General features: G+C 35.3%; 1 protein-coding gene across 1 annotated transcript; it reads left to right on the forward strand.

Moving 5' to 3' along the window:
* The first annotated feature begins 2213 nt into the window (after nt 1–2213).
* NDUFA5 (NADH:ubiquinone oxidoreductase subunit A5) lies at nt 2214–19815 on the forward strand. Its single transcript, XM_063100822.1, has 5 exons — nt 2214–2249; nt 2568–2612; nt 6987–7103; nt 12862–12927; nt 17141–19815. The coding sequence occupies exons 1-5, from the start codon at nt 2229–2231 to the stop codon at nt 17240–17242; spliced, it is 351 nt and encodes a 116-aa protein (XP_062956892.1). The 5' UTR covers nt 2214–2228; the 3' UTR covers nt 17243–19815.
* The last annotated feature ends 4334 nt before the right edge of the window (nt 19816–24149 follow it).

Consider the following 24149-nt stretch of genomic DNA (forward strand, 5'->3'; position numbering starts at 1 on the left):
AACCTTGCATTCTTGTAATAAATTCCACTTTGTCATGGTGTACAGTCCTTTTTTATTTATTTATTTATTTATTTATTTATTTATTTATTTTTTGTCGTTTTTTCGTGACCGGCACTCAGCCAGTGAGTGCACCGGTCATTCCTATATAGGATCCCAACCCGCGGCGGGAGCGTCGCTGCGCTCCCAGCGCAGCACTCTACCGAGTGCGCCACGGGCTCGGCCCTACAGTCCTTTTTTATGAATATATGTTGCTGAATTTGGTTTGCTAGTTTTTTTTTTTTTTTTTTTTGAGGATTTTTGTAACTTTTTTGGGAGGGGGGAGGTAGAGGGTGGTGGACAGCTGGCCAGTGCCGAGATCCAAACTCCTGACCTTGGTGTTATCAGCACCATGTACTAACCAGCCAGCTCTTTTGTGTCTATTTTTAAAAGATGTTTGTCTGAAGTTTTCTTTTCTTGTGATTTCTTTGTTTGGTTGGTGTCAGAGTAATCCTTGCCAGAATGAGTTATGAAGTGTTTCCTACTTTTCTATATTTTGAAATAGTTTCTGAAGGATTATTCTTCAAATGTTTGGGAATTTAGCAGGGAAGCCATCTGGAGTTGGGCTTTTCTTTCTGGATAGTTTTTTTGTTTATTTGTTTGTTTTGGGGTTTTTTGTTGTTGTTAATTCAATCTCTTTACTTATTATAAATCTGTTCAGGTTTTTTTCCTTCTTGAGTCAGGTTAGGTAGTTTGTGTCTTTCTAGGAATTTTCCCATTTTATTGAAGTGATCTAATTTGTTAGCAATGGTTGTTCATAGTATTCCTTATTATTCCTATTTATTTTTCTAAGTTGTATGTTTTAGTAATGGTTCTTTTTTCTTGATTTTTATTAATTTGAATTTTATCTCTTTATTTCTTAGTCTCACTTAAGACTTGAGGATTTTGTTGATCTTCTCAAAGAACCAACTTTTGGTTTCATTGATTTTCTCTTTGATATTCTGTTTATTTTTTGCTCCAATCTTTATAATTTCCTTTCATCTGCTTAGGTTTGATTTAGATTTCTCTTCCTTTTTTAGTTACATGCCTCTAATCTTGCCCCACCTCTTCCAACTCATCTTCCTCAACTGTTGCCAGAGTTATTTGTGTATCTGAGACACAAATTTGATGGTGCCATTCAGATGCTTAAAATCTTCTAATTCTCATTCTTTACAGAGTAAAATTCAAATTCTGTAGAACGGTATACAAAGTCATTCATGATCTTAACCAGTTTACCTTACTAGATCAAATCTACCTTTCCGCTCACATCAAACCAGGTACAATTATATGTACATCAATTACGTCTGTTCTTATACGTTTTCTCAACTTGTTGTGCTTTTCTCTCACTGACGTTTTAGACAATGCATAAACTCCAATCAGCCACACTTTCTGCTTAGTTATTTCCTCTTCCCTGCTGCCATTGCACTTGGCACAAGCCACTTTTTAAAGTCCTTACCAAATTATTTATTAACGCATGCCTTCATTATTGTTCTGTGAATTTCAGGATCTGAGATCCTGTCTTACAAATTATGTCCCAGTAACTGATACATATGAGTGTTCAATAAATGTGTGTGGAAGTAAGCGGGGAAAAGTGGTACGGTCTGGTATCACTTCCACTGGGAAAATGAGAAAATGGTTGATGTATTTCAGCGAGTGAAATGGAAAAGAGCGATGGGAAAGGGCCTCACACCTCATACTGCTTTGGTTCGTGAGAGCGAGAATACTGACATCCTCGTGTTTGGGCTTAACCTTTGCAGCCTAGAGATCACTTTAGACGATGCTCAAGCTCCAGAACCAGCCTCATATTACTAAACTTATGAAGGCAGGTTGAGAAATTCGCCAAAGCTTAAGCCGAGTGCAGGTTCTTAGAGCGACTATGTCGGAGAAGCGTTTTGGTAATCTGGTGGCTTCCCTCAACCTCTGAGCAAGCTGTCAGCCGTGGCAAGGACGGAGGTAGAGACAAAAGACAACTAACCCGTAAGCCTTTCCCCGATTGTTGCCCCCAAGCCTTGTTTAGAGGCGTGTGTTCTCGTCGCGCACGCGTCAATTTTCCCCTTCTGGGATGAGCAAGGCAGTCTTTGCTCCTCGAGAAATTCTGAGGGGGTGGAGCCGAGCTGTTTCCAAGGTGACGGAGCGGCGGCCTCGGTGGTCGATTGAGCGGGTCTGAGCGAGGTTCCCAGAGAGCCGCGCGTCGTCGGCTCGTCGGCGCTGTCATGGCGGGTGCGCTGAAGAAGGTGAGACGAATGGAGGTCACTGTTGGAATTTAGACCGCGGGGGTAGAGTCAGCCCGATAGCCCCTCTTCCGGAGGGTGGTGGCCCTAACAGGGACCGACTCGGTTGTGTTTTGGGGGGCCTCGTTTAGCACTGCCCTCAGATGATCGGGTTAGTGGCTACGCTCGGAGAAACAGAGCTCCGAGCCAGCGGTACTGAGAGACGTGTAGCTGGCAGTAGACCGGGTGTAGCCAGGGGAGTCGTGGTTTTGCTTTTTCTTAGCGTGGTGGACGGGTGACAATCATAGTAAACAGCATGAATCGTGTTTTGTTTTTGAACAGACCACGGGCCTTGTGGGGTTGGCTGTATGTGAGACTCCACACGAGGTATGTACCTCTTTTTTTCCCCCTTCATTCCTGAGTGCCCAAGGGAGACTACAACCCTGCGACCTTGTTGCAAAGTGAACAGGGTTCGGATAGTTCAAACCCCAAGTTACAATCCCACGAGAGCTCTTCAGACAGGACGGTATCAACGTCGTTCGTTGATCAGATGCCACTTTTCTTTTTCTTTTTCTTTTTTTTCTGTTTTGCCATGATCTCTTAATTCGACCACTTTTCTTATTGGCTTTGTCCTTGGCATTCTCGTGGCTTCACTCGTGCGTACTTGTGTCAGCGCCCTCCCAAATCTCACCTTCCAACTTTAACCCCGCCTCACCGTTTCTGCTTAGGTGCCCTGGATTCCATACACCAAAGCTTACCGAAAGTATCGCACTAGCAATTGTCCCCTTTTCTCTTCTACTAGGTCTTTCCCATCGATATTCAGAAATGCCTCCATCAAAAAAAATAAAACTTTCTTGATTTTTCTCCTTCCTTCAATAATGACACCATTTTTCTCCTTCCCTTTATATATAACTCAAAAAAGTTGTCTGTCTTACTGTCCCCAATTTCTCTTATTCCTCCTCAATGCACTTCAGTCAGTCTTGGCCACAGCTATTCTTTTCAAGGTCACAGTGATCTCCATGCTGCTAAATCCAAATGGTCAGCTCACATTTCTCATCTTAACTGACCTAATAGCAGCATGTAACACATTTGGTACTCCTTCCATCAAGCACTTTACTGGGATTTAGGACTCTTTAGTCTCGTGCTTTCCCCCTTACTTTTGCTTTCTCCTTTTCTGGTTATTCCTTATATCCCCACTTTTAAATTTTGGAGTTCTTCAGGACTTAGTTCTTGGATCTTTATTTAGATTTGGTCTCTCTTGGTGACTGGACCGAGTTTAATGTTTTTAAATACCGTCTGTATACCGACAACTCTTAGATTTCCATATCGAGCACTGACCACTTCCTTTATGAAAGTCTTGTATATTTAATTGCTTAGTGGACATCACCACTTGTATGTCAGACAACAACATGTCCAAAATGGAGTTCCTGATATTGTCCCTAAAACCTTCTCTTCCCTCAGGCTTGCTCATCTCTGTGAATGGCAGCTCCATTCTTTTGACTGAAGTCAAAAACCTTGAAATCATTTTTTATTTCTTCCTTTCTCTCACACCTCACATTTGGTACTTCAGTAAATCCTCTGAAATCTACCTTCAAAATACGTCCAGATTTTGACTACATCTCACTACCTTCTGCTACTACCCTCTTAGCCACTGTCATCACTGCTGTGGACGATTGCATTAATTTCCTAACTGCCTCTCCTTGCTTGTTATTGCCTCTCTTTGCTTGTTACTGCCTCAGTTTGGTGTTCTTTCAGCCAAGTGACTAGTCAGTCAGCTAAAATATGTCAGGTCATGCCAGTCCCTTCCTTAGAACCCTCAAATGTCTTTCCATTCCGTTCTAAATAAAAGTCAGAGTTCTTATAATCATCCTTCAGATCACTGTTCAACATACTGTATTCTACTGATTTATCTTGTTAGTTGTCTGTGTCTACTAGAATGTAGGTTTCATAAAGGTAGGGATTTTTTTTTATTGTTTTGTTCAGTGCTAGAACTCTGACTAGCACAGTATGTGCTCAACAATGTTTGAATCAATGTCTTGCACTCATTATGATGAGTTCATAATGACTTTAGACTCATTATTGTCTAAAACTAAACTCATGATTTTCTCCTACTGTAAATATGTTTCTTCCTCTGTGAACTTATTTTTCTTGATGGTATCAGAATCTTTCTGCTCCCCAGGCTGGGAATTTGGGTATCATAATTGATGCTACCTTTTCTATGAACCCTTCTCTGGTCTCTGCTGAAGTGATTTCTTCTTCCCTCATAGAATAATAATACTAACATTTATTGAAACAATGTGTACCAGGTACTGTTCTATGTTATACAATACCCTATGAAGCAGGTATTATTATCCCCATTTTATAGATGAGGAATGAAGGCATAGAGATGGAAGTAACTTATCCCGAGCAGTTAAGGAGTGGGACCAATATAAAGCCAGGCAGTCAGGTTCCAGTTGTTAGCACACTCTTGTATACCAAGGTCAAGGGTTTGGATCCCCATACCCACCAGCCACCCCCCCAAAAAATAAATAAATACAAAATAAAAATTCACATAACCAGTTAGCATACTCTTATACTCTTAACCATTGTTAAGTACTGTTTCTCTGCTCTACGTTTTTCCTACTCCTGCTGCACACACACTTATTTTTTATTTTATAGTATTTATCATTTTTCTTCTGTGTCTTACCTACAAAGCCTTAAACATAGTTGAGAGTGGGATCCATGTCCAGTCTATCTTTATGTCCAAGTAGCACATAGTGTAGTATTTACTATACATGGGAGTACTGAGGAGTGTGTTTTTACTGAAAAAATGAATGTTCTTTAGAAGGGTTCATATACGTAATTATTGAAATGTTCACACTCAGAGTGACCATATGTCTTGTTTGCCTTTACTGTTTTGGTTTGCACCTATGTTTTGGCATAAGGATTAATAATGTATCCTTTCACTTTCACAAGTGTCCCAGTTTGGATGATAAATTAGATATCCACCTATTCATAACATTCTTCCTTTATATTATATTAATCATCCCTGTTTCTCATCTGTATTTCTCTAGGACCAGACATATTTTTAATCAGGAAAGATGAAAATTAAAAAAAAAGAAAAGCCAAATTTTAATCAGATTGAAACTTTATTAAAATCCAATGTTAAAAACTAATATGTGCATGGTATTTTTAAATTAAAGAGGATAAGAATGAAAAGTATTTGTGAATCAAAATTTAAAGTTTAAATCAGATGAAGACTTTTGCATTTAGATATTTTCTAAAAAAACTGTGTGTATTGTTTATATTAGGAAAATAAGAATGAAATATCTACTTAATCAAATTTTAATGTGTACATCCATTTTTTTGGGGGGGGGTTAAAAATTATTTTTATAAGTATCTAGTAAAGAATAAAACAAAGTATGACTAGCGAGTGTTTTAGGGAGGTGGGATTATCTGTGATGTGCTTTCTTCTTTGTACCTGTGCATACTGGTACCTGCGCATTCTGGAACACAGATAATAATTGTGATGACTTGTTATAGAACATAATGAAAGCAACATACAAGATAGACTGCACAGGTGACTGTTAGAGACTTTGTCAGATTTATCCCCAAGTGATGGTTGCAGAAATAGAAAGGGAATAATTAGAACCCTAGTCTCTTGATCAGGCTTTTCAATTATCATACACTTTGCTAAAATTTAAAAAAATGAGGTTAAATGGCTCCCCCCCATTGTGATTATATATTATCTGACAATCTCTACATTGAATTAATAAAATACTCTGTATTATGGAACAGCATATTCAAATATATAAATAAATAATAATGGCTAAATATGCAGACTACTTTAAAAAAAAAAAAAAAAAAACAGTTCCTAAAGACCCTCAAGGGGTGTGTGTGTGTATTTGATAGCTATACGGCCATGCACACAGTCAGTGAGGGACTGCATATAGTAGAGTGGTCAGAGCAATAGGCGAGGTGTGTAGTAGGCTATACCATCTAGGCTTGTGTACGTATACCTCTGTGATGTTTCCACAACGACTAAATTGCCTATCAAAGCATTTCTCAGAATGTCTCCCTGTCATTAAGTGATGCATGACTATATACAGTTGACCCTTGAACAATGAGGGGGCTGAGGAGACCTTAGGACCACCAAACATAACCATCCCCCAGTCAAAAATTTGCATATGTGCCCTGGAGCTGGGCTGGCTTGTCATTTCTTAAGTAGTAGTTAACTGCTAATAGCCCCAAATTTTCCAATATACTTGTTTTTTTAAAAAAAAAATTCACTGTTTGTATAAGTAGACCCACATGATTCTAACTTGTGAATGAAACTAGGTATTAGCGTCTATGGATTTTATACAATTAAACTAAAACAAATGTGAAATATATTTCTCCAGAAGTTTAAATAAGAAAAATTGAAAAAGAATTTGTAATGCCTAGGACCTTAATTGAGAAATGATTTAGTAAGTGATTTGATTGTGAAAAAGGTCTTTAGCAATAAGTTAGTTTTATTATTACTTGTTATACCTTTGAATTATATACAACTTTTTTTATACAAAGAACATACAGAAGGGGTTTCTACATTTATACTTACATTTTTCCTAAGTTGTAAAGGGTGGGGATAGGGCATGGACATGAAGAAATTTCAGCAAAGACTTAAATGTTTTTTTAAAAAATGTGCAGTATTTTTTTTTTTTGTCTGTGAGACTTTTTAAAGTGTTCCATTAAATATTTGGTGATATTTTAACCTATGGAAATTTGTATGGTTTGTCTTTTCAGAAGCTAAGAATATTATACAGAAAGATTCTTGGTATTCTTGAGCAAATTCCAAAAAATGCAGCATATAGGAAGTATACAGAACAGATTACAAATGAGAGGCTGGATATTGTTGAAGCGGTAAGTAGCTAAATCAGTTTTGTTTTCTTGGATTTATGGTATGCAATGTAATATTAAACAGCAATAAAAAATTCATTTGCTTGTTTTTTGCATATTTGCCACACTTTTTATTTTTATTCTACTTCCTTCAGTGCTTTTCTTCCATCCTTTCTCCCTTTCATTCAGCAAACTCCTGTTTATAAAATGCTTTCTATATGCAAGGCAGTATTAAGGACTGGAGTGCAACAATAAGATCAAGGCCTTGCTCTGAGGTAACTTTGCAGCTTGTCTTTTTACTTCTCTATCTAGTCCCTTATTGATCTTTTGCTTCTTATCTATAGATACATCAATCCTGATCTCTTTTTTCTAGTCTCAGAGTGGAGAAGAATGAAAGCAAAACAAAAAAAAATGTGGTGTTTTAAAGAAAACTGTCAAAAAAATTATTTTAAAAAGCGCTTTGCTGCAAAAAGAAGAGAACCAAGTTAGTTTGTCTTAACTAACAAAAGTTATATTGAGCATTGTTATGCTGAGACTAAATGTTTGTGTCCCCTGAAAATTCATATGTTGAAGCCCTAACCCTTATTGTGGCTTTATTTAGAGATGCAGCCTCTAAAGAAGTAATTAAGGTTAAATGAGGTTTGAGGGGAGGGGGAATGATTCGATAGGATTATTAGTGTTCTTATGAGAAGAGATACCAGAGACTACGTGCTTGATCTCTCTCTGCATGAAGATACAGCAAAAAGGCAGCTGTCTGGACTGAGCCCGTGGCGCACTCGGTAGAGTGCTGCGCTGGGAGCGCGGCGACGCTCCGTCTCGGGTTCAGATCCTATATAGGAATGACCGGTGCACTCACTGGCTGAGTGCCGGTCACGAAAAAACGACAAAAAAAAAAAAAAAAAAAGGCAGCTGTCTGCTGCAAACCAAGGGAAGAGCCCTCACCAGACACCAAACTATCACTTTGATCTTGGACTTCCAGTATCCAGAACTGTGAGAAAATAAATTTCAGTTGTTTAAGCCACTCAGTCTATGGTATTTTGTTATGGCAGCCCAAACAGACTAATGCAAGTGTTTTATAGCTTCTTAATCAAAAGCCCTAGACAGGCACACAGTTCATTATTGTTAAATTTTCACATTAGTGATTATTTCATGGACTTTATGTAATTATCCAAAATAGTGTTTATGAACTCTGAAAGTAATTTACATACATACATAATTGATCCTAGTGTGTATTTCTTATTAGATTACTAAACTAGTTCAAAGAGAATTTTTATCTTTTTTTGAGGTACACAGCAAAACAATGCAATTTGATTTGGAACATTTGTTCTTAGCTTAGCAATTCTGTTAGTAATTTACAGATTAAAGACTCTAAAGCGGAAGTTGACATTTCTTTTGTTTTCATGTTTTTCTTAAGGAAAAGAAGCTTATTCATTTTTTTCGCATCACAGAGTCCCTTTTTCTTTCATGAGGTGAATCTCTTCAACTCTGCCCTGATTCTTTATCTGTTTTCCTTCTCTGTAACCTGTTTCCCTTTACTCATTTATGCTCTATGCTTTCTCTAGCCTCTCCCATTTTATCATCTTTCATATAGTCTCAAAATGTATTTAGATTGTTCCTACCTGAAAAGAAAAACTGCTATCTCTATATTTTCATTTACTTATTGTCCTATTTTTCTCTTTTCTCTCATAGCTAATGTCAAACAAAGAATAGTTCATTGTTGTTACTTCTTCATTGATGAGTTTTAAAATCCTTTTCTCTGCTGTTTCAACATTTGTCTGTTTGGAGTTCCATCATACCTCATAATATGCCCCACACTGCCAATAACAGAGTGCTTTTATTCAGTCTGTAAATATTTTTATTTTATTTTATTGAAAGATAATTTATTGTACATATTTGTGGGATACAAACTTGACTATCAATAGTTGTGTACAATGTGTGATGGTCAAGTCAGGATAGTTAGCTTATTCATCATTACAGTGTATAATCATTCTTTGTGTTTGTTAACCATTTTCTTATTTCTCATTAACCCCCCTCAATCTGTAAATCTTAACGTGGTACTTTCTTGCATAACATCTTAGTGTGGTTTCCTGTTCAGTATTTCTCAAAGGTTAAGTTTAAGGATTTATTCTGAGCTGGTTGTATGAAACTCACCTAGCTACCTGTATCTGCGTGATTTTTGATGTATAGTCACGTTTGAGAATCACTGACTTAATTGAATAAAGTCCTTAGCATGTTATGGAAGGCCCTCCAAGGTCTGATTCTTGGTTGTCTTCTCAATCCTATCCTGTTGTTTCCTATTTTCTACCCTGTACTTCAGCAGTACCAAACTACTGGCAGTTCTGTGGATTCCATTCAATTTTATTTTTGTGTTCATTTGCATTTCCTCTTTTCTCTTCCTGTAATGCCCTTACCCTATCTGTCTGGTAGTTCTTACTCAGACCTCAAGAGTCATTACTTCCTCTGTAAAGCCTTTTCTTACCTTTCTAAGTACAGTTTGACAACTTCCTCACTTCTCTCCTGTTGTACCTGTCACACTGTATTTTACTTATGACTCCTCTACTAGTCGTAAGCTACTTGTGAATGATATTGGATTCATCTTTGTATCCTGAAAATCTAGCATAGTACCTGGCACATAAGATCCCTTGGAAAAGTTTGTTTATCCAAAAGGCTAAATATAATTAGTTTTTAACAACCCCAGGCACTTCATAACAATTGTATGGCTGATTCCTATTTTTGGTAAAACTATCAGTTTTTTAACCCTGCGTAGAGCCACAAAGAAAATCTTCAGTGAATATTGTTGTGATTATAAAGTATCTATATACTGTGCCAGAAGTGGAAATAAAATTATTATTTTTCAGATTACCACTAGAGACAGTAGTAACATATTGGTGAAGAGCATTGGTTTGTATCCTGTTCAAGAGTTTCATCTTAGCTCTAATACTTACTCTCTGAGTGACTTGGCATATTGATCATGTTCCCTGTTTCAATTTCTTTAATAAGTGTATTTTGAACACTTATTGTTAGGACTGAGAGAGGTCTATGTAAAAAGCTAAACATAGTCCCAAGCATATAGTGAGCATTCAGTACATTATTAAGCTTAATGCCATCATGTCATTGGTAAATAAAAATTATATTATTGATTAACTATCAGTGAGACAAATTTTAAGTTGTTTTCCTAACACAGGCTTTTCCTGAGTTGGAGATATCATGGAACATGTCTTGCCTTCTTTACTTTCACAGGTCTCTTATAACAGTGCATAGCTTCCTTGTTTTGTTTTTGATTTTGGTTTTTGACCTCATAGCTGAATTAAATCTCTGCTAAATAATCTTTCTCAAACATGCTCATCTTTTTTTTCCCTTCTTTCCACCTTTTCAATTATTATTTATTTATTTAACCAAGAAACATTGAATGACTATGCCATGTATGATTCTAGGCATAGAAGCTTGTGCCTAGCTATGTGGCAGTGACCAAAACAGATAAAATGCCCTGTTGGAGATTACACGTTAGTGATGGGAGGTAAAAAATATATATAAGAAAAGAAGTAAGTAAATCAGTGTATTAGTCCATTTCTGTTGCTTATAACAAAATACCTGGAACTGGGTGATTTGTAAGAAAATGAAATTTATTGCTTGCAGTTTCAAGAGGTTGGGAAATCCAAAGAAGACATCTGGTTACAGCAATGCGGGGTCTCACATGTCAAAAAATGGTGGAGCAGAGAGACAGACTTTCATATGCTGTCCTTTTAAAGCCCTCAGAACCACACCCATGACCACCATTATTAGTCCATTCACTGTGGCATGGTCCTTACAATCTAATCACCTCTTTAAGGCCCCACCTTTCAATTACTATAATAGAATTTCCCACCCTCCCAATAGTCACAGTGGGGGCCAAGTTACCAATACCTGGAACTTTGGGTGACACAATTTAAACTTCAGTGAGTTTGGGGGGACATTCAGTCCCCAGCATTGAGTACATATAATGTTAGAAGATAGTAAGTGCACTGAAGGAAAGTAAGTAATGTTGGTGTGTGCCACTGTGGGGACAGGGGATGTTACAATATGTATTATATTAATTTCCTATGGCTGATGTAACAGATTAGCACAAACTTGGTGGCTTAAAACAGTAAAAATTTATTCTCTTATATTTCTGGAGGCCAAAAGTCTGAAATTGGTGTCAGGGACCCAAATCAAGATGATGTCAGGTCTGGGCTCCCTCTGGAGGCTCTAGGGTAGAGTTCATTTCTTGGCTCTTTTAGCTTCTTGTGGCTTTTGGCATTCCTTGGCTCATGGCTGCATCACTGCTTTCTGCCTCTATAGTCATATTACCTTTTCTTTTTCTGTATCTAATTTCCCTCTGCTTCTCTCTTATAAGGACACTTATAATTGCATTTAGGGCCCATGTGGATAATGCAGGAAAATGTCCCTATATCAAGATCTGTAACTTAAACACATCTGCAAAGTCTTTGCCATATAAGGTAACATTCATAGGTTCCAGGGATTAACAAATATATACCTTGTGCATCATTATTCAGCCTATCACAATATGAATTAGTGTAGTCCTTACTAAGAAGGTGATACTTAAAAATTTGCGAGTGAAGGAATAAGCCATGGAGAAGATATTCTGGGTTCTCTAGCAGGTGCCCTGAGGCCAGGAACATGCCATTTCCTGTAAAAATAACCAGAAAACAACAACTTTGGTTTTTTCTACCTCTTTTCATTTCATTTATGGGCCAAAAAATACCCTGATAATGTCAAAGCCTTATTATATATGCATGTATATGAATAGGGTGTGGTTTTTGGCTCTCAAAAAACTTCTAGAAAATAAACGTTATTGAATGGTCTAGGTACTATATTTATTAGCATTTAAAAAAATGTTTTATTAAAGACTAATGTACATAGAAAATGTGCAGAAATCATAAGTATAGAGCTTGATGAATTTTCACAAAGTGATTCGAGGACATTTGCAGAACCCAAAACCCTCCCTTGTTCCCTTCCAAATTATCACCCTCCTAAGGTAACTATCACTCTGACTTCTAACGTCACAGATTTATTTTGCCTGTCTTTGAACTTTATATGAATGGAACTTCTAACGTCACGGATTTATTTTGCCTATTTTTGAATTTCATGTAAATGGAAACAGTATGTACTCTTCTGTGTCTGGTTTCTTTTGCTTAATATCATGTTTAAAAGAGTCACCTATGTTGCATATAGTTTGTTCATTCTCATTGCTGTGTACTGTTCTGTCATATCTAAATACCATAATTTTTTAATCCATTCTATTTTAGATGGTCATTGGGTTTTTTCCTAGTTTGGGGTTATAATTTGTGCTGATGTGAACATTCTTGAACATGTCATTTGTTTAATGTCTGAGTTCATTTCTGTTTGGTATATACCTAGGGGTGGAATTTCTGAGTAATTGGGTAGCATTTATTTTTAATGCTAATGCTCTCAGAGGAAATATGGGAAATACTAAGAAAAACAAAGTGATATTTTAAAATCTGTATTTTAGAAATACTGAATTAGGCATCATATTTCTTACCCTTGATAATCACGTCAATAAACATTTAACACTTTTAATATTAAGACAGAAAAACAATAAAATAGCAGAGAGATGAAATGGGTTTCCACCAAATATTTGGTAAAAACTTAGTAAGGGTATGATGAAAGAATAATTATGCTTGTTATAAGTTTTTTTTAATGTATGGATTTTTAAAACAGGATATTAAAACATTCAGATATCATACTCCTTTGTTTAAATGTCTTTTTCTTTCTGAAATTATAGGAGCCAGATGTTAAAAAATTAGAAGACCAACTTCAATATGGCCAAATAGAAGAGGTAATTCTTCAGGTAAGGAAAAAGTTGAATGTTTAGATGTTTAGTTTTAAATGTTCATTTTGTATAGAGGCACAAAACTAACATTCCAGAAAGAAAGGAAAATAAAATTTCTTTATTTATATCAACTCATCAAATATAAGACTAATTACATTTAGAAAATGCGGTACTTCTAATTTTTAGAAAGGTACTTTGAAAAGTTCATAGAAAGTTTCATGTTGTCTTTTAATGCTATTTTCACACGAACTTGAAGTACCCTCGTATGTCAGTTAAATATTATCACTGATTATAGCTTGAATTTGTTAGGCTTCTATTGGAAGTTTGGCATTTGATACCCTCTTTGAATTTAATCAGCATGTTCTTGTTAGCCCTACCTGTTTAAATTAGTAACACTATATTACTGTTATATTAGTAGTTTTATCTTTTTAGACACAGTTGCTTATTTTAAGGACGTGGCATATTTTTAATATGGAAAAATATAGGTATTTTGAATCATAAGATTAAACTGTACTTTTTATTTTTAGCTGTTGGAGCTTTTTGACCAAATTAATTGCACGGTGTATTTGAGAGCTTGATTTTACTTTGTTTCCCAACTATTTACCCTAACAAATAATGATATTGAATAGTAAAATATAAGCATGATTATAAAGAAACACTGGGATTGAGAAAATTATCACTAACATTGTTAATTACATTCAGAATATTTAAATCTTAAATTACTCTGTTTGGAAATATTTTTTTCCTTTCCCTCTCTGTGTAGTCATTATTTATTCAAGAAGAAGAAAACTTGCAGTTTAAATTTGTTCAACCTGAATTTTAATTTTTTCCCTTAGGTTATAGATATGTTACAGAAATAAGCTACAAAAGTATTAGGCTAGATAAATACTGTTTGAGGATTTGATAGTTGGTTTTCTAAATCATCTATAGTATTTTTAGCTATCTTGAATAAATTTTTTTCATCAGAATAATTTCTTACTCCCTGCCTATTTTACATAATTTAAGAGCTGAATATGTGGCAAAATGACCCCTTTTTTCAGTGAAACATGGCCAACAGCCTGGGAAATAATATTTGAATCAAATGCTTAACTTTTTGTAGAAATTTTTTTTATAAGAATATTTTATGTCATTACAGAACATTTTTAAAAATAGAGAAAAGCCTTTTGCTTTTATGAATAATGCTTTGATTGATATGTTTGTACAAACAGCTTTTCCATTTTTCTATTATTTCATTAGAATCAGTACCTTGAATAAAATTACTAGTCAAACATCTCTTACATAATGTGAATTAAATTCTTGGTCCTAATTACCAAATTATTTTCTAAAAGCATTTAATTTCTAGTGCCACAGCAGTGCTTCAGAATATCAGTTTTAACACATCTATGCTGGTAAGAATACTATTTTAATATAATCAGGGAAAATTATGCCTAATATTTTTCTTTTTTTAATTTTTTCATTTTTTCCTCCAATTATTAATAAAGTTAAACTTTAAAAATATGTTCTTGTATTTTGTATTTTATAAATTTTATTGTTAATATTTTTGCTTTATCATTTGCTCTTTATTTTTAAAACATATTTCTCTGAGTGTTTTTTATAATAAAAGATTATTAACCCTAAACTTTTGACATATTGTCTGCACATACTTTGTGTAGAGGTTTTAAAAATTTTTACTTAGTCAAATTTTGTTGTACACAATCTTCCCCCCCTTTCTAATATTATAGTTTTAGAATGTCTTCCTCTTATATGAGTCTGGTAAATATTCAGTTCTCTTTCATTTTATTTTCGTATTTTTTGTATCTTTTTAAAATGTAATCATTTCTTCCTTTCTTGCCTTTTATCAATGCACAAATAAAAGGAAATATTGGGTAGTATGGAGATTAGGGAGGTATATCACTAACAGACACAATATACCAGTTCAAAAGAATTGTTAGATGGCTCTGGAAAAAAAAAAAAAGAAATATGGTTACAGACAGCTTTATATGAATGTAGACTGTTTCCATTATTTGAAGATCTGTTTTCCTGGCCCTTTTTTTTTTTTTTTTGTGGTTGGTTATTGTGGAGATTGGCCTTTATGTTCATTTGTCAGGTTGGCTGTGGTTCTAGAGAATAGGGTTATGGGAACTTACTGCATACCTCTTACTATTGTCTTCTTACTGTTTCTCTTTTCTGTGGGGGCTGATTTTATTTTGATTGCAACTTTAGTTTAGCTGATACATTAATTTATCATGCAGTACCCTCCTAAAGCATATTAAGTATTTTTAAGTTAGCTGTGCTGTTCTCCACATTTTCATGGGTAGTATTAAGGTTAAATTAATTTCAATATGTTTTATTCAACCCAATATATCCAAAATATTATTATTTAGATATATGATCATCATAAAAAATATTGAGATCTTTTACTTTCTTTTTTATACTAAGTCTTTAAAATTTGGTATATATTTTACACTTGCAGTACATCTGAATTTGGACTAGCTATTATTTCAAGTGTTCAATAGTGAATGTGGGAGATGGCTACCATATTGGACAGCCCATTTCTAGAGGAATGGTATGAGAAGAAGGAGGAAAGGATAGCATGTCAGAAGCCAAAGAATAGGGAAGAAGTGGGCAAATGGGACCAGATGCAGCTGGGTTCAGGTCCCTGAAATAGGGCTGGTTCTCCATGATGATCAAGGTTAGGCACCCTTCCCACAACCTGCAATGTCTTAGGGAATGCATTAGTTCGTTTCTGATGCTTATAAGAAAATGCTACGGAACTGGGTGATTTATAAAGAGAACGAAATTTATTGCTTACAGTTTCTGAGGCTAGGAAGTCCAGAGTCTAGGGAACACATCTGGGGAGAGCCTTGGTGGTGGTGACAGTATTGGCAGACTATGACATTGTGAAAATGGTGGAGCAGAGCAGAGCAGAGACAGAGAGATAGAGACAGCCTCTCTTTTCTTTTAAAGCCCTCAGAACCACATCCCTGACCACCATTTTTAATCCTTTCACTCCTGCATGGTCCTACAATCTAATCACCTCTTCAAGGCCCCACCTTTCAATTACCGTAATAGGATTTCCCACCTTCTTAACAATCACAGTGGGGACCAAGTTTCTAATACGTAAAACTTGGGGGACACAATTCAGTCTTTGATGAGTTTGGGGGGGACATAATTCAATCCACTGCAGGGAGATAGTGAATGCGTGAATGTTCAAGAGAGACCTAGGGCACAAGGCAGTCGGAAATATGGAGGGAATATTTTATCAGTATTTAAGTTATTTTCTTATTTCAGCATTGGCACTAACTCTACCCCTAGATTTCCATAAATCTACTCTTTAACTCATTGTTTGTATAGTTGTTGCTAAACATAGATTGGCTTTCTGGATCACTGGCATAAATGGGGCATTGCCTTTTAACCATACAATAGCCTCTGATATAATCTAAGCAGTTATTCTGTGTTTGAATTCCTTCTCTGACATCCTGACAAGTATTTAATAATGTTCATCTTCTTGGCTAGAGTTGTCATAGGTCTTTTTGTTATAGGAAAAATGTGAAATAACAAGGTACCTAAAATATATTTAAGTATGTTATAAATTGTGTTTGAAAGGAAAAACTAAATGAAACATAATCTTATTAAGGAATTAATTTAATCAGTAAATATTTATTATACACCTACTGTGTTTGTCTACATTCCACAGATCACTATTTTACAAACTCTAGGTCTCAAGTGATTATGGGTCATGAAATCAGTTAGGTGGAATGTGATTAGCATTCAAAAAACACAGTAGAAAATAGCTAGTAAAGATAATGATTTAAAATTTTTTTATTTTAGTTAATTGTGTGCATTGTGGATCCCACAGTTAGATGTTTTTGTTTTTGTTTGTTTGTTTTACTGTGGACTGTGGTAAAATAAAGTTTGAAAGCCACTGACAGATGAAGAGACATACTTCTGATCCTCGAAAAACTTCTGAAATGTAATCAAGACTGAAAACTCACCAGTTACACTTTTGAACACTAGTTATAGCAGATTTCAATCAAACAGAAGAGACAAAAATATATTCTTTCTTACTCAGGATCCTGTGGCTATAAGGATTAGGGTGATTTGATTATGGTTTTGTCCAGTATTTGATGGTGGAATAGATCACGAGGTATTAATATGAACCTATTAGCTCTAATAATTTCAGTTATTAGCTTCGATAAATATCTGTTGAACAGTAAAACCAAATAATCTTTAAAAAAATTTTTATTTACAGGCAGAAAATGAACTAAGTCTGGCGAGAAAAATGATTCAGTGGAAACCATGGGAGCCGTTAGTGGAAGAGCCTCCCGCCAACCAATGGAAATGGCCAATATAATCATTAAATGACTTTGGTGGGTTGATGGGAAGCTAATATGATTAAGTGTTCTGTTATATTAAAAATATTTCCATATTATTGACATCAAGAAAACTGATAAAAACATATTTAGGAAACTTGTTAAAATTAGTGATTATGGTTATAGGGTCGTGAATCAGTTTTTAGTTTGTATTCACTCAAATTATTTCAAAGATTATATTTCTTTGAACAGAGAAGTTGTGGGAAGATTTGTAAGTTAATTAGAAAAATTTCTACAGATCTTTATTGCAGATGCCATAATTGAAAGGTAAAGTATCTTTAGTAGTATCTTCAATATGTCATTTAATTTTTTTTATCCTGAAAAGAAAGAGAAAAGGCACTTGATTATTATTGTCTAAATAGATTTATAGGTCACTGTTTGAAGTGAGGTAATAAGAGAATATTTTCAAATGTGATAAATGTCAAAAGTACCTGGTGATAAAATTTAAAATTGTGATTAACCTCTTTAGCTGTGATCCTATGAATATAAAGTAAAATTTAAATATATATTTACATACTGATTACCAAATTCATTATGTCATTTTGTTTTAGCCTATATTTGAATTATTTATTCCATTTACTTTGTTTTCATATTGTCTTCATTTTATCATATTTTGTTATTACTCTATTATCTTTGAAGGCCATCAAATTAGAATTCATTGTGCAGAAGAAACTGATTTGTTATTTGGAAAAAAGATTTCTTACTGTACAAAGGTAATTGGAAAGTTTTTCCTTTTGTCTCATTTAAGAAAGTTAGCTTTCTGGCACTTAGACTTTAATTTTCTTGATCAACCCAACTGTATCATGATAGAGTTAGAATTTCTGTAAAAGAGGAAATATTAAGAGTTCCTGAAGTTTACCTGGTATATGGATAGGCTTATATTCAAAACTTCTAAGTCATATAGCTATAACTTCAAAGTGGGATCGCTAAGTAATTTTCACTGAATTTCTAATATGAGTACAGCTGGACATCAAACAAAAGACAAATGCTGTTCAAGGAAAGAAGAAACTGGCAAGCTTAAGGTTAAACAAAAGTAAAATTACTTTTCATTTGTCCTCACTTTTTCTTCCTGGCCCACCATCATTTCTAAATGCCTGGTTAAATTTAATTGGTATCTCTTTCCTTCATAGATAATACTTTTGTTTTTCTGTGTATTTGTGTGTGTGTGTGTGTGTGTGTGTTTGTATGCGTGCATGTGTGTGTATATTTTGCTATCTCTTGTGGCAAAACAGAACCTTTCAGAATGAGAAAAAAATTGTATTTTTTCTTTTTTCTGGTGTATCTCTTCCTGATAGAGCTGTAAGATGAATGCTAAATAAGTATTAAATAAGATGGATTGAGTTACTTCCTAGAGGTTAGATTGCGAGAAAGCTCTTTCTGGTGGAAAAGTAGGAAAAGCATTAGAGGGAGAGTCAGAAGCCCAGGGGTTCTCATTCCCATGGTTCTAGTGCGATCATGAACTCAGTGACTAAATTGAGGCAAGCTGTCGACCTCTCAGAATGGCCTATTTCCTTCTCTGTAAAAGAAATAGAACTTATGCATTATAACAACTTTTTCAGTTCTAAAAATTTCCTGTAATATATAATACATTATATTTATTGAGATCAAAATATATGATCCTAAAGTATGTTTGCATGAATGCTTTCAAGTTAATTTTCTAACCAACCAATTTTTCAGGTTCTTTGGTCACATAAAAACAGAAAGGTGGCTTGTTATGCCTTTGTCATACTGTCAGTCCCACTTTTGCTATGATTCTCGGGCATCTTTTATGTTTCACCAGCAGTGCTACCGTAGTTTTATTGATAAAAGCGTACCTTACTGGTGTTTGCATTAGAAATGCTAATGGTACAATAGTGATACTCATTGTAAAAATAGTATGATGGTAATAATAGTTTTTGTTGACACTTTAATATGAATGCCATGCACTGTCATAAGTACTTGACTGATTTCACTCATTAAATATGCACTGCAACAGCAAGAGTGAGATACTGCAAATTATCTTCATTTTCCAGATAAGGAAACCAGAATCCAATGTGAGTACTACTCCCCTGCAATTATGCAACATGGGGCCCTGGAGGAACTGAGGCAAAGAGATGGTTTAGTAACAAATCCAAGGTCACATAGCTAGCAAGATGTAGAGCTAAATTTTAAACCTAGACAGTCTAGCTCTAGAACTCATGCTCTTACTATTATGTTATTCTTTGTGAATGTGCTTGGGATGCTGTCACTCCTGCCTACTGTATAGGCTGCACCATGTGAACCTAAATCCCGCTCTCTTGACTTTTTCTGTCAAAGTTACTTGTAAAGAACAAATGTGAACAGAACTAGTAAACTGGATTTCATTTTGTGCAAAGATCTTATATTGCCCACAAATAATGTTAATAAGGTAGGTGTCTAAAAGGCATCACAATTTGGCCCATAATTCTTTCGCATTTACTAACTGCTGTTCCAACTCCCCACACAACCTTACACCTGATTATTTTTACTCTTTCAAATCTTTTTCCGGTTGCTTTCTGTAAACTTCCAGATTAAACATCCTGATCTGTGTAGATGATTCTTCTGTTCAGAGATCTTCATTGTTGTCTGGAGGCTTCGAGACTAATTTGAGTAATTTTCAGAGTGGCCTATTTCAGTTTTCTCCATAGACTTCATTCAAGGTAATCACTGTACTCCAGATACCGTACTTCAAAAGGAGAAGCTAATCAATTTAAACTTTGCAAACAGAGAAGAAAATGTCAGCAAAGTTGATGCCCTGGTTCTTCCACACCTGGACTTAGTGCAAAAGATTCCAATTTCTGGGCATTCTTTTTTGGGGGGTGAAAATAGCTTATATCTAGGATAACCATATAATTTATCATTTAACCTGGAATGATTTTGACGTGAAAGAAAGAATTAATAACTTCATAAAGACAACGGGTATACACCATGACTGTCCTGAGCAAACATGATGTATGGGACCCTACAGGAGTAAGTCTCAGGTCTCAGTGTTGCCATCCTTCCTACACCAGGAGGAACAAGTAGTCTGTCATCTGAATAGAATGAACATGATGCCAACAGTAGCAGCCATCATGTGCAACCAGGCCTCAAGTTTCATTGTGTCCCTTAACTTTTAATTCTTAATTCCCCCTCACCTTGCCTTTCCCACAGAATTGGGGGATAGAAGAGAAGGAGTTTATATTTTGTTATCTATTTCCTTTTCTAATCATGAGGTGCAGTCAGAGAAGTGAAGCTAATTATGCCAATAACAATATCTATGAATGTGTCTCTTTTCAAAGGGAGAAAACCAACAATATCTGTATAGGAAAATTCCCACATATAGGCTAATATCAGCTTTTTTTTCCTACCAGCTTCCATGGTTATAAAGACAAACAGAAATTAACATCCTACACAACTATGTTTTGGGGTCTAGGGTTAAGTACTAAATTGCTGAACGTATCACTAGTATTTTGCATTTGCTGAGTGATCTTTCCATTAAAACTCAGTGTTCAATGAGATTGTAGCCCATGCTACAGTAATAGTTTAGTAATGCTAATTTTGGGGGGGAAAAATAAATGAGAAGATTGGAGTTTGGTTTAGAGGAGGATGAGGTTTTGTTTTAGACAGGATTCACAGGAAATCCAAGTGGGAATGTCAAAGGGATTTGAATTATTGATTGGGATTGGAGAAATTTATCTGAAAGTGTATTTAGAAGGAGTAAGCCAAAACTCTAGATAGTGGAGAAAAGTAGTAAGGAAAGTAGTGACTTAGTGTAGGTTACTCCTGAATCCCAGTGTCTTAACAAAAGTGTGTTTCTTGTTCATACTGCATATCTACGGAGGGTTGGCAGAGAGTGCACACAGGAGTCATAAAGGGATCCAGGCTGAGCATGGCGTCGTATCAACACGTGCTTCCATGACCATAGTGATGGGGAATGGGAACATAGCAAATCACACAGAAACAAAAAAGAAACAAAACCAAAGTCAAAATTGTTTGAATTGCCATAGAATTCATAAATTGAGCTTGTCATGCATTGGTAATAATTTTTGAAGTGATCTTTAGGTTTAAATTAGCCAATTTTTTTGTGGTGTGCTTAAGCGTAATTTATGAGAGATTAGTTTCTATTTATGACTGTATATGGAAAGCATTGCAAAGATTCTTTTTTGGGATTCCTCATGATCTTCAAATGTTTTCTTAAGGTGATCCTTTTAGCTTTTCTAAAGATAAATATTATTTTATTAGAGAATATTGCATTTTACTGTTTTTCTACAACTGGAAGGTGGATTCCTTTTTTTCAGGATAAAATGTGCCCACAATTTTTACCTAAATTCCAAATTCCAAAAATCTCTGCAAATGAAATTCTTTCATAACTCATTTGGAAGCAAACTTGACCTGAATTCATATAAGGCTATTTGTGGTCTTTAACCCACTTTAATTTAAATATTAATATATTTTGCCACAGAAATATTAATTTCTGGACTACTTCCCTAGACCCAATGAATGTGTTACATAATATAAAGTATATGTCCATATTACTTTCCAAAAATTTGGAAAATCCTGAATATCAAACACATACCATGGGCCAATGTTTCCAATCTCTTGAGCTCTCAAAAGGTACTATGATCCAAATTTAGTCCACAGATAATTTCCAAAGCGTAATTTTCAGGTGTTTATTTTTCTAAATTATTCTTCTAATATTTTTTCTAGTTCATTATTCGTTTATATCAAGAAAAAGTTTAGCCTGGAATAACAATGGAAAATAACTGAAATGCTTGACTTCATAAAGTCACTAGGTGGCATCTTTGTAAAAATAAAAGTACATTAAAAGAAATGTTTATTGTATAAATAAATGATGAGATAAAGGCAGATATTTCATGAAAAATAAAGATAAGTCATTTTCGGCAAGAAATCCTGATTTATTGTAAAAAGTAAAATGGAAAATAATATTGTAAAATTACTCTTTGACTTTGAGAGTCTTTTTCCTATTGGATGTTTTCATTCAGTTTGCATTTACATGTATTCAATGTAACCAAACAACTGTGTGTGTGTGTGTGTGTGTGTGTGTGTGTGTGTGTGTGGTGTGTGTGTGTGTGTGTGTGTGTGTGTGTGTCTTATCATTCAGTTTGCATTTACATGTATTCAATGTAACCAAACAACTGTGTGTGTGTGTGTGTGTGTGTGTGTGTGTGTGTGGTGTGTGTGTGTGTGTGGTGTGTGTGTGTGTGTGTGTGTGTGTGTGTGTGTGTGTGTGTCTTATGCTTCCAAGCTGCATAGACTACCCAGGGAGTTCTGTTGTCAGACTGAATAAAGTCAGTTCCACAGCAAGCTATAAATAAAATATGAACACATAGTGGGTATCAAGTCACCTTTAACACTGTGAAGCACTTGAAGTTATCTACTACCTGTTTTTCTTCCCTCATTTCCTGCCTCTGTTCCTAAACTGAAAGTTTTCGTACTGTCCCTAACATGGAGGACAGTGAATGATAAATTTTAAAGAGGAGAACCAGAAAAGTGAGTGTTTAAAACCAGTGGAATTTTCATTACTACTATAATTTATGCTACATTATGATTTTGGAGATGGGAGTGGGTGAATGTTTGGTAAAACTTGTCCACACACAGCTGGTGTACCTAGTGGTTACCTGTATTCCCTTTTTTTCTTTGCTCTTCATAAATGTGTGGAAGTGATTAAAATGCATTTGTTTTTACTTAAGATCGTTACTAAAACAAAGCCAATTTTATCTGAGAGAATAATATATAATACACATTTCATATCCTAGTAAGAAATATCTAAAAGTGGGATGAAGACTGAAAAAAATGAAACTGGACATTAAGAAGTTATTGGGGAGATGAATAGTGTGATTTCCACTAAATGGTATGAAGAAATGAAGACACTGAACATTATGAAGAAATGGACCTGTACTATGTATAATTTTTAAAAAATTTTATTATCCTACCATCCTTTTTAAATATCAAAGGGTACTTCAAAAAGTTTATGGAAAGATTCCTATTATCATTTAATTCTGTTTTTCCATGAACTTTTTGAAGTACCCTTGCAGTAGCATAGAATAGTGATTTAAAATCTAGGGTCTAGAGTCAGACTGCTTAAGTTTAATCCTGATTCACTAAATCTTTGTGTGCCTTAGTTTCCTCATTAGTAAAATGGGGCTAAGATCAGTTCCTCTTTAATAAAATCGTGTAAGGATAAATAGAAATAAATGTAAGGTGCTTAGTGACAATAAGTGTTAGCTGCATTTGTTACTGCATGTGCAACAGAAACATACTTGACCTTCCCCCAATACTAAGCTGTGCTTCTTTAAAAACTTAATTTTAAGAATTTACTGATTAAAAAAAAAAGCCCTTTATAATTTAGTTATTAACAAAAGCTTTGTTTCTCCTGACTTAGAAGAGGAATTATTTAACAGCTACCAGCAAGCTAAGAGCCAAGTTCTAAATTCATCAAAAGCAAGTAGGCACCTATTGTGCACCTGCGTTCTCCTTTGTCAATTTCTCGCCTCTCACTTCATATTTATATTTCCTTTCATTCTGATTTCTTATATCTGTAAGCTTAAATTGCTGTCAGCGTTTGGTTTGGAGAACTGGGAACTTTCACAAGTGTAAAAGGGATGTTGGAGGGAGGTTAGCATCAGCTAACCAGCAGCTAACAACCCTAGCCTCTGGCCCCTCCGCTTCCCCTTGTCGCGTTTCTCCTCCCAGACCGCCTCGCCTCTGCCCCCACCCCCATACCCCGCGCTGAGTTCCTTTGCCGCGCGGGCGGCACCTCTTCCCCTGGGGGCGGTGCCCTGGCGAGAGGAGGTGGTGCCAGGGCCGCTGCTAGGATACGGCCGGCAACAGAATCCGGAGGAGAGGAAGGAAGCTGCTTTCAAGGAGCCTGCGAAACCGCTTCGACAGGAG

This window comes from Cynocephalus volans, chromosome 6 (genome assembly GCF_027409185.1).
Source record: "Cynocephalus volans isolate mCynVol1 chromosome 6, mCynVol1.pri, whole genome shotgun sequence".
Lineage (NCBI taxonomy): Eukaryota > Metazoa > Chordata > Mammalia > Dermoptera > Cynocephalidae > Cynocephalus > Cynocephalus volans.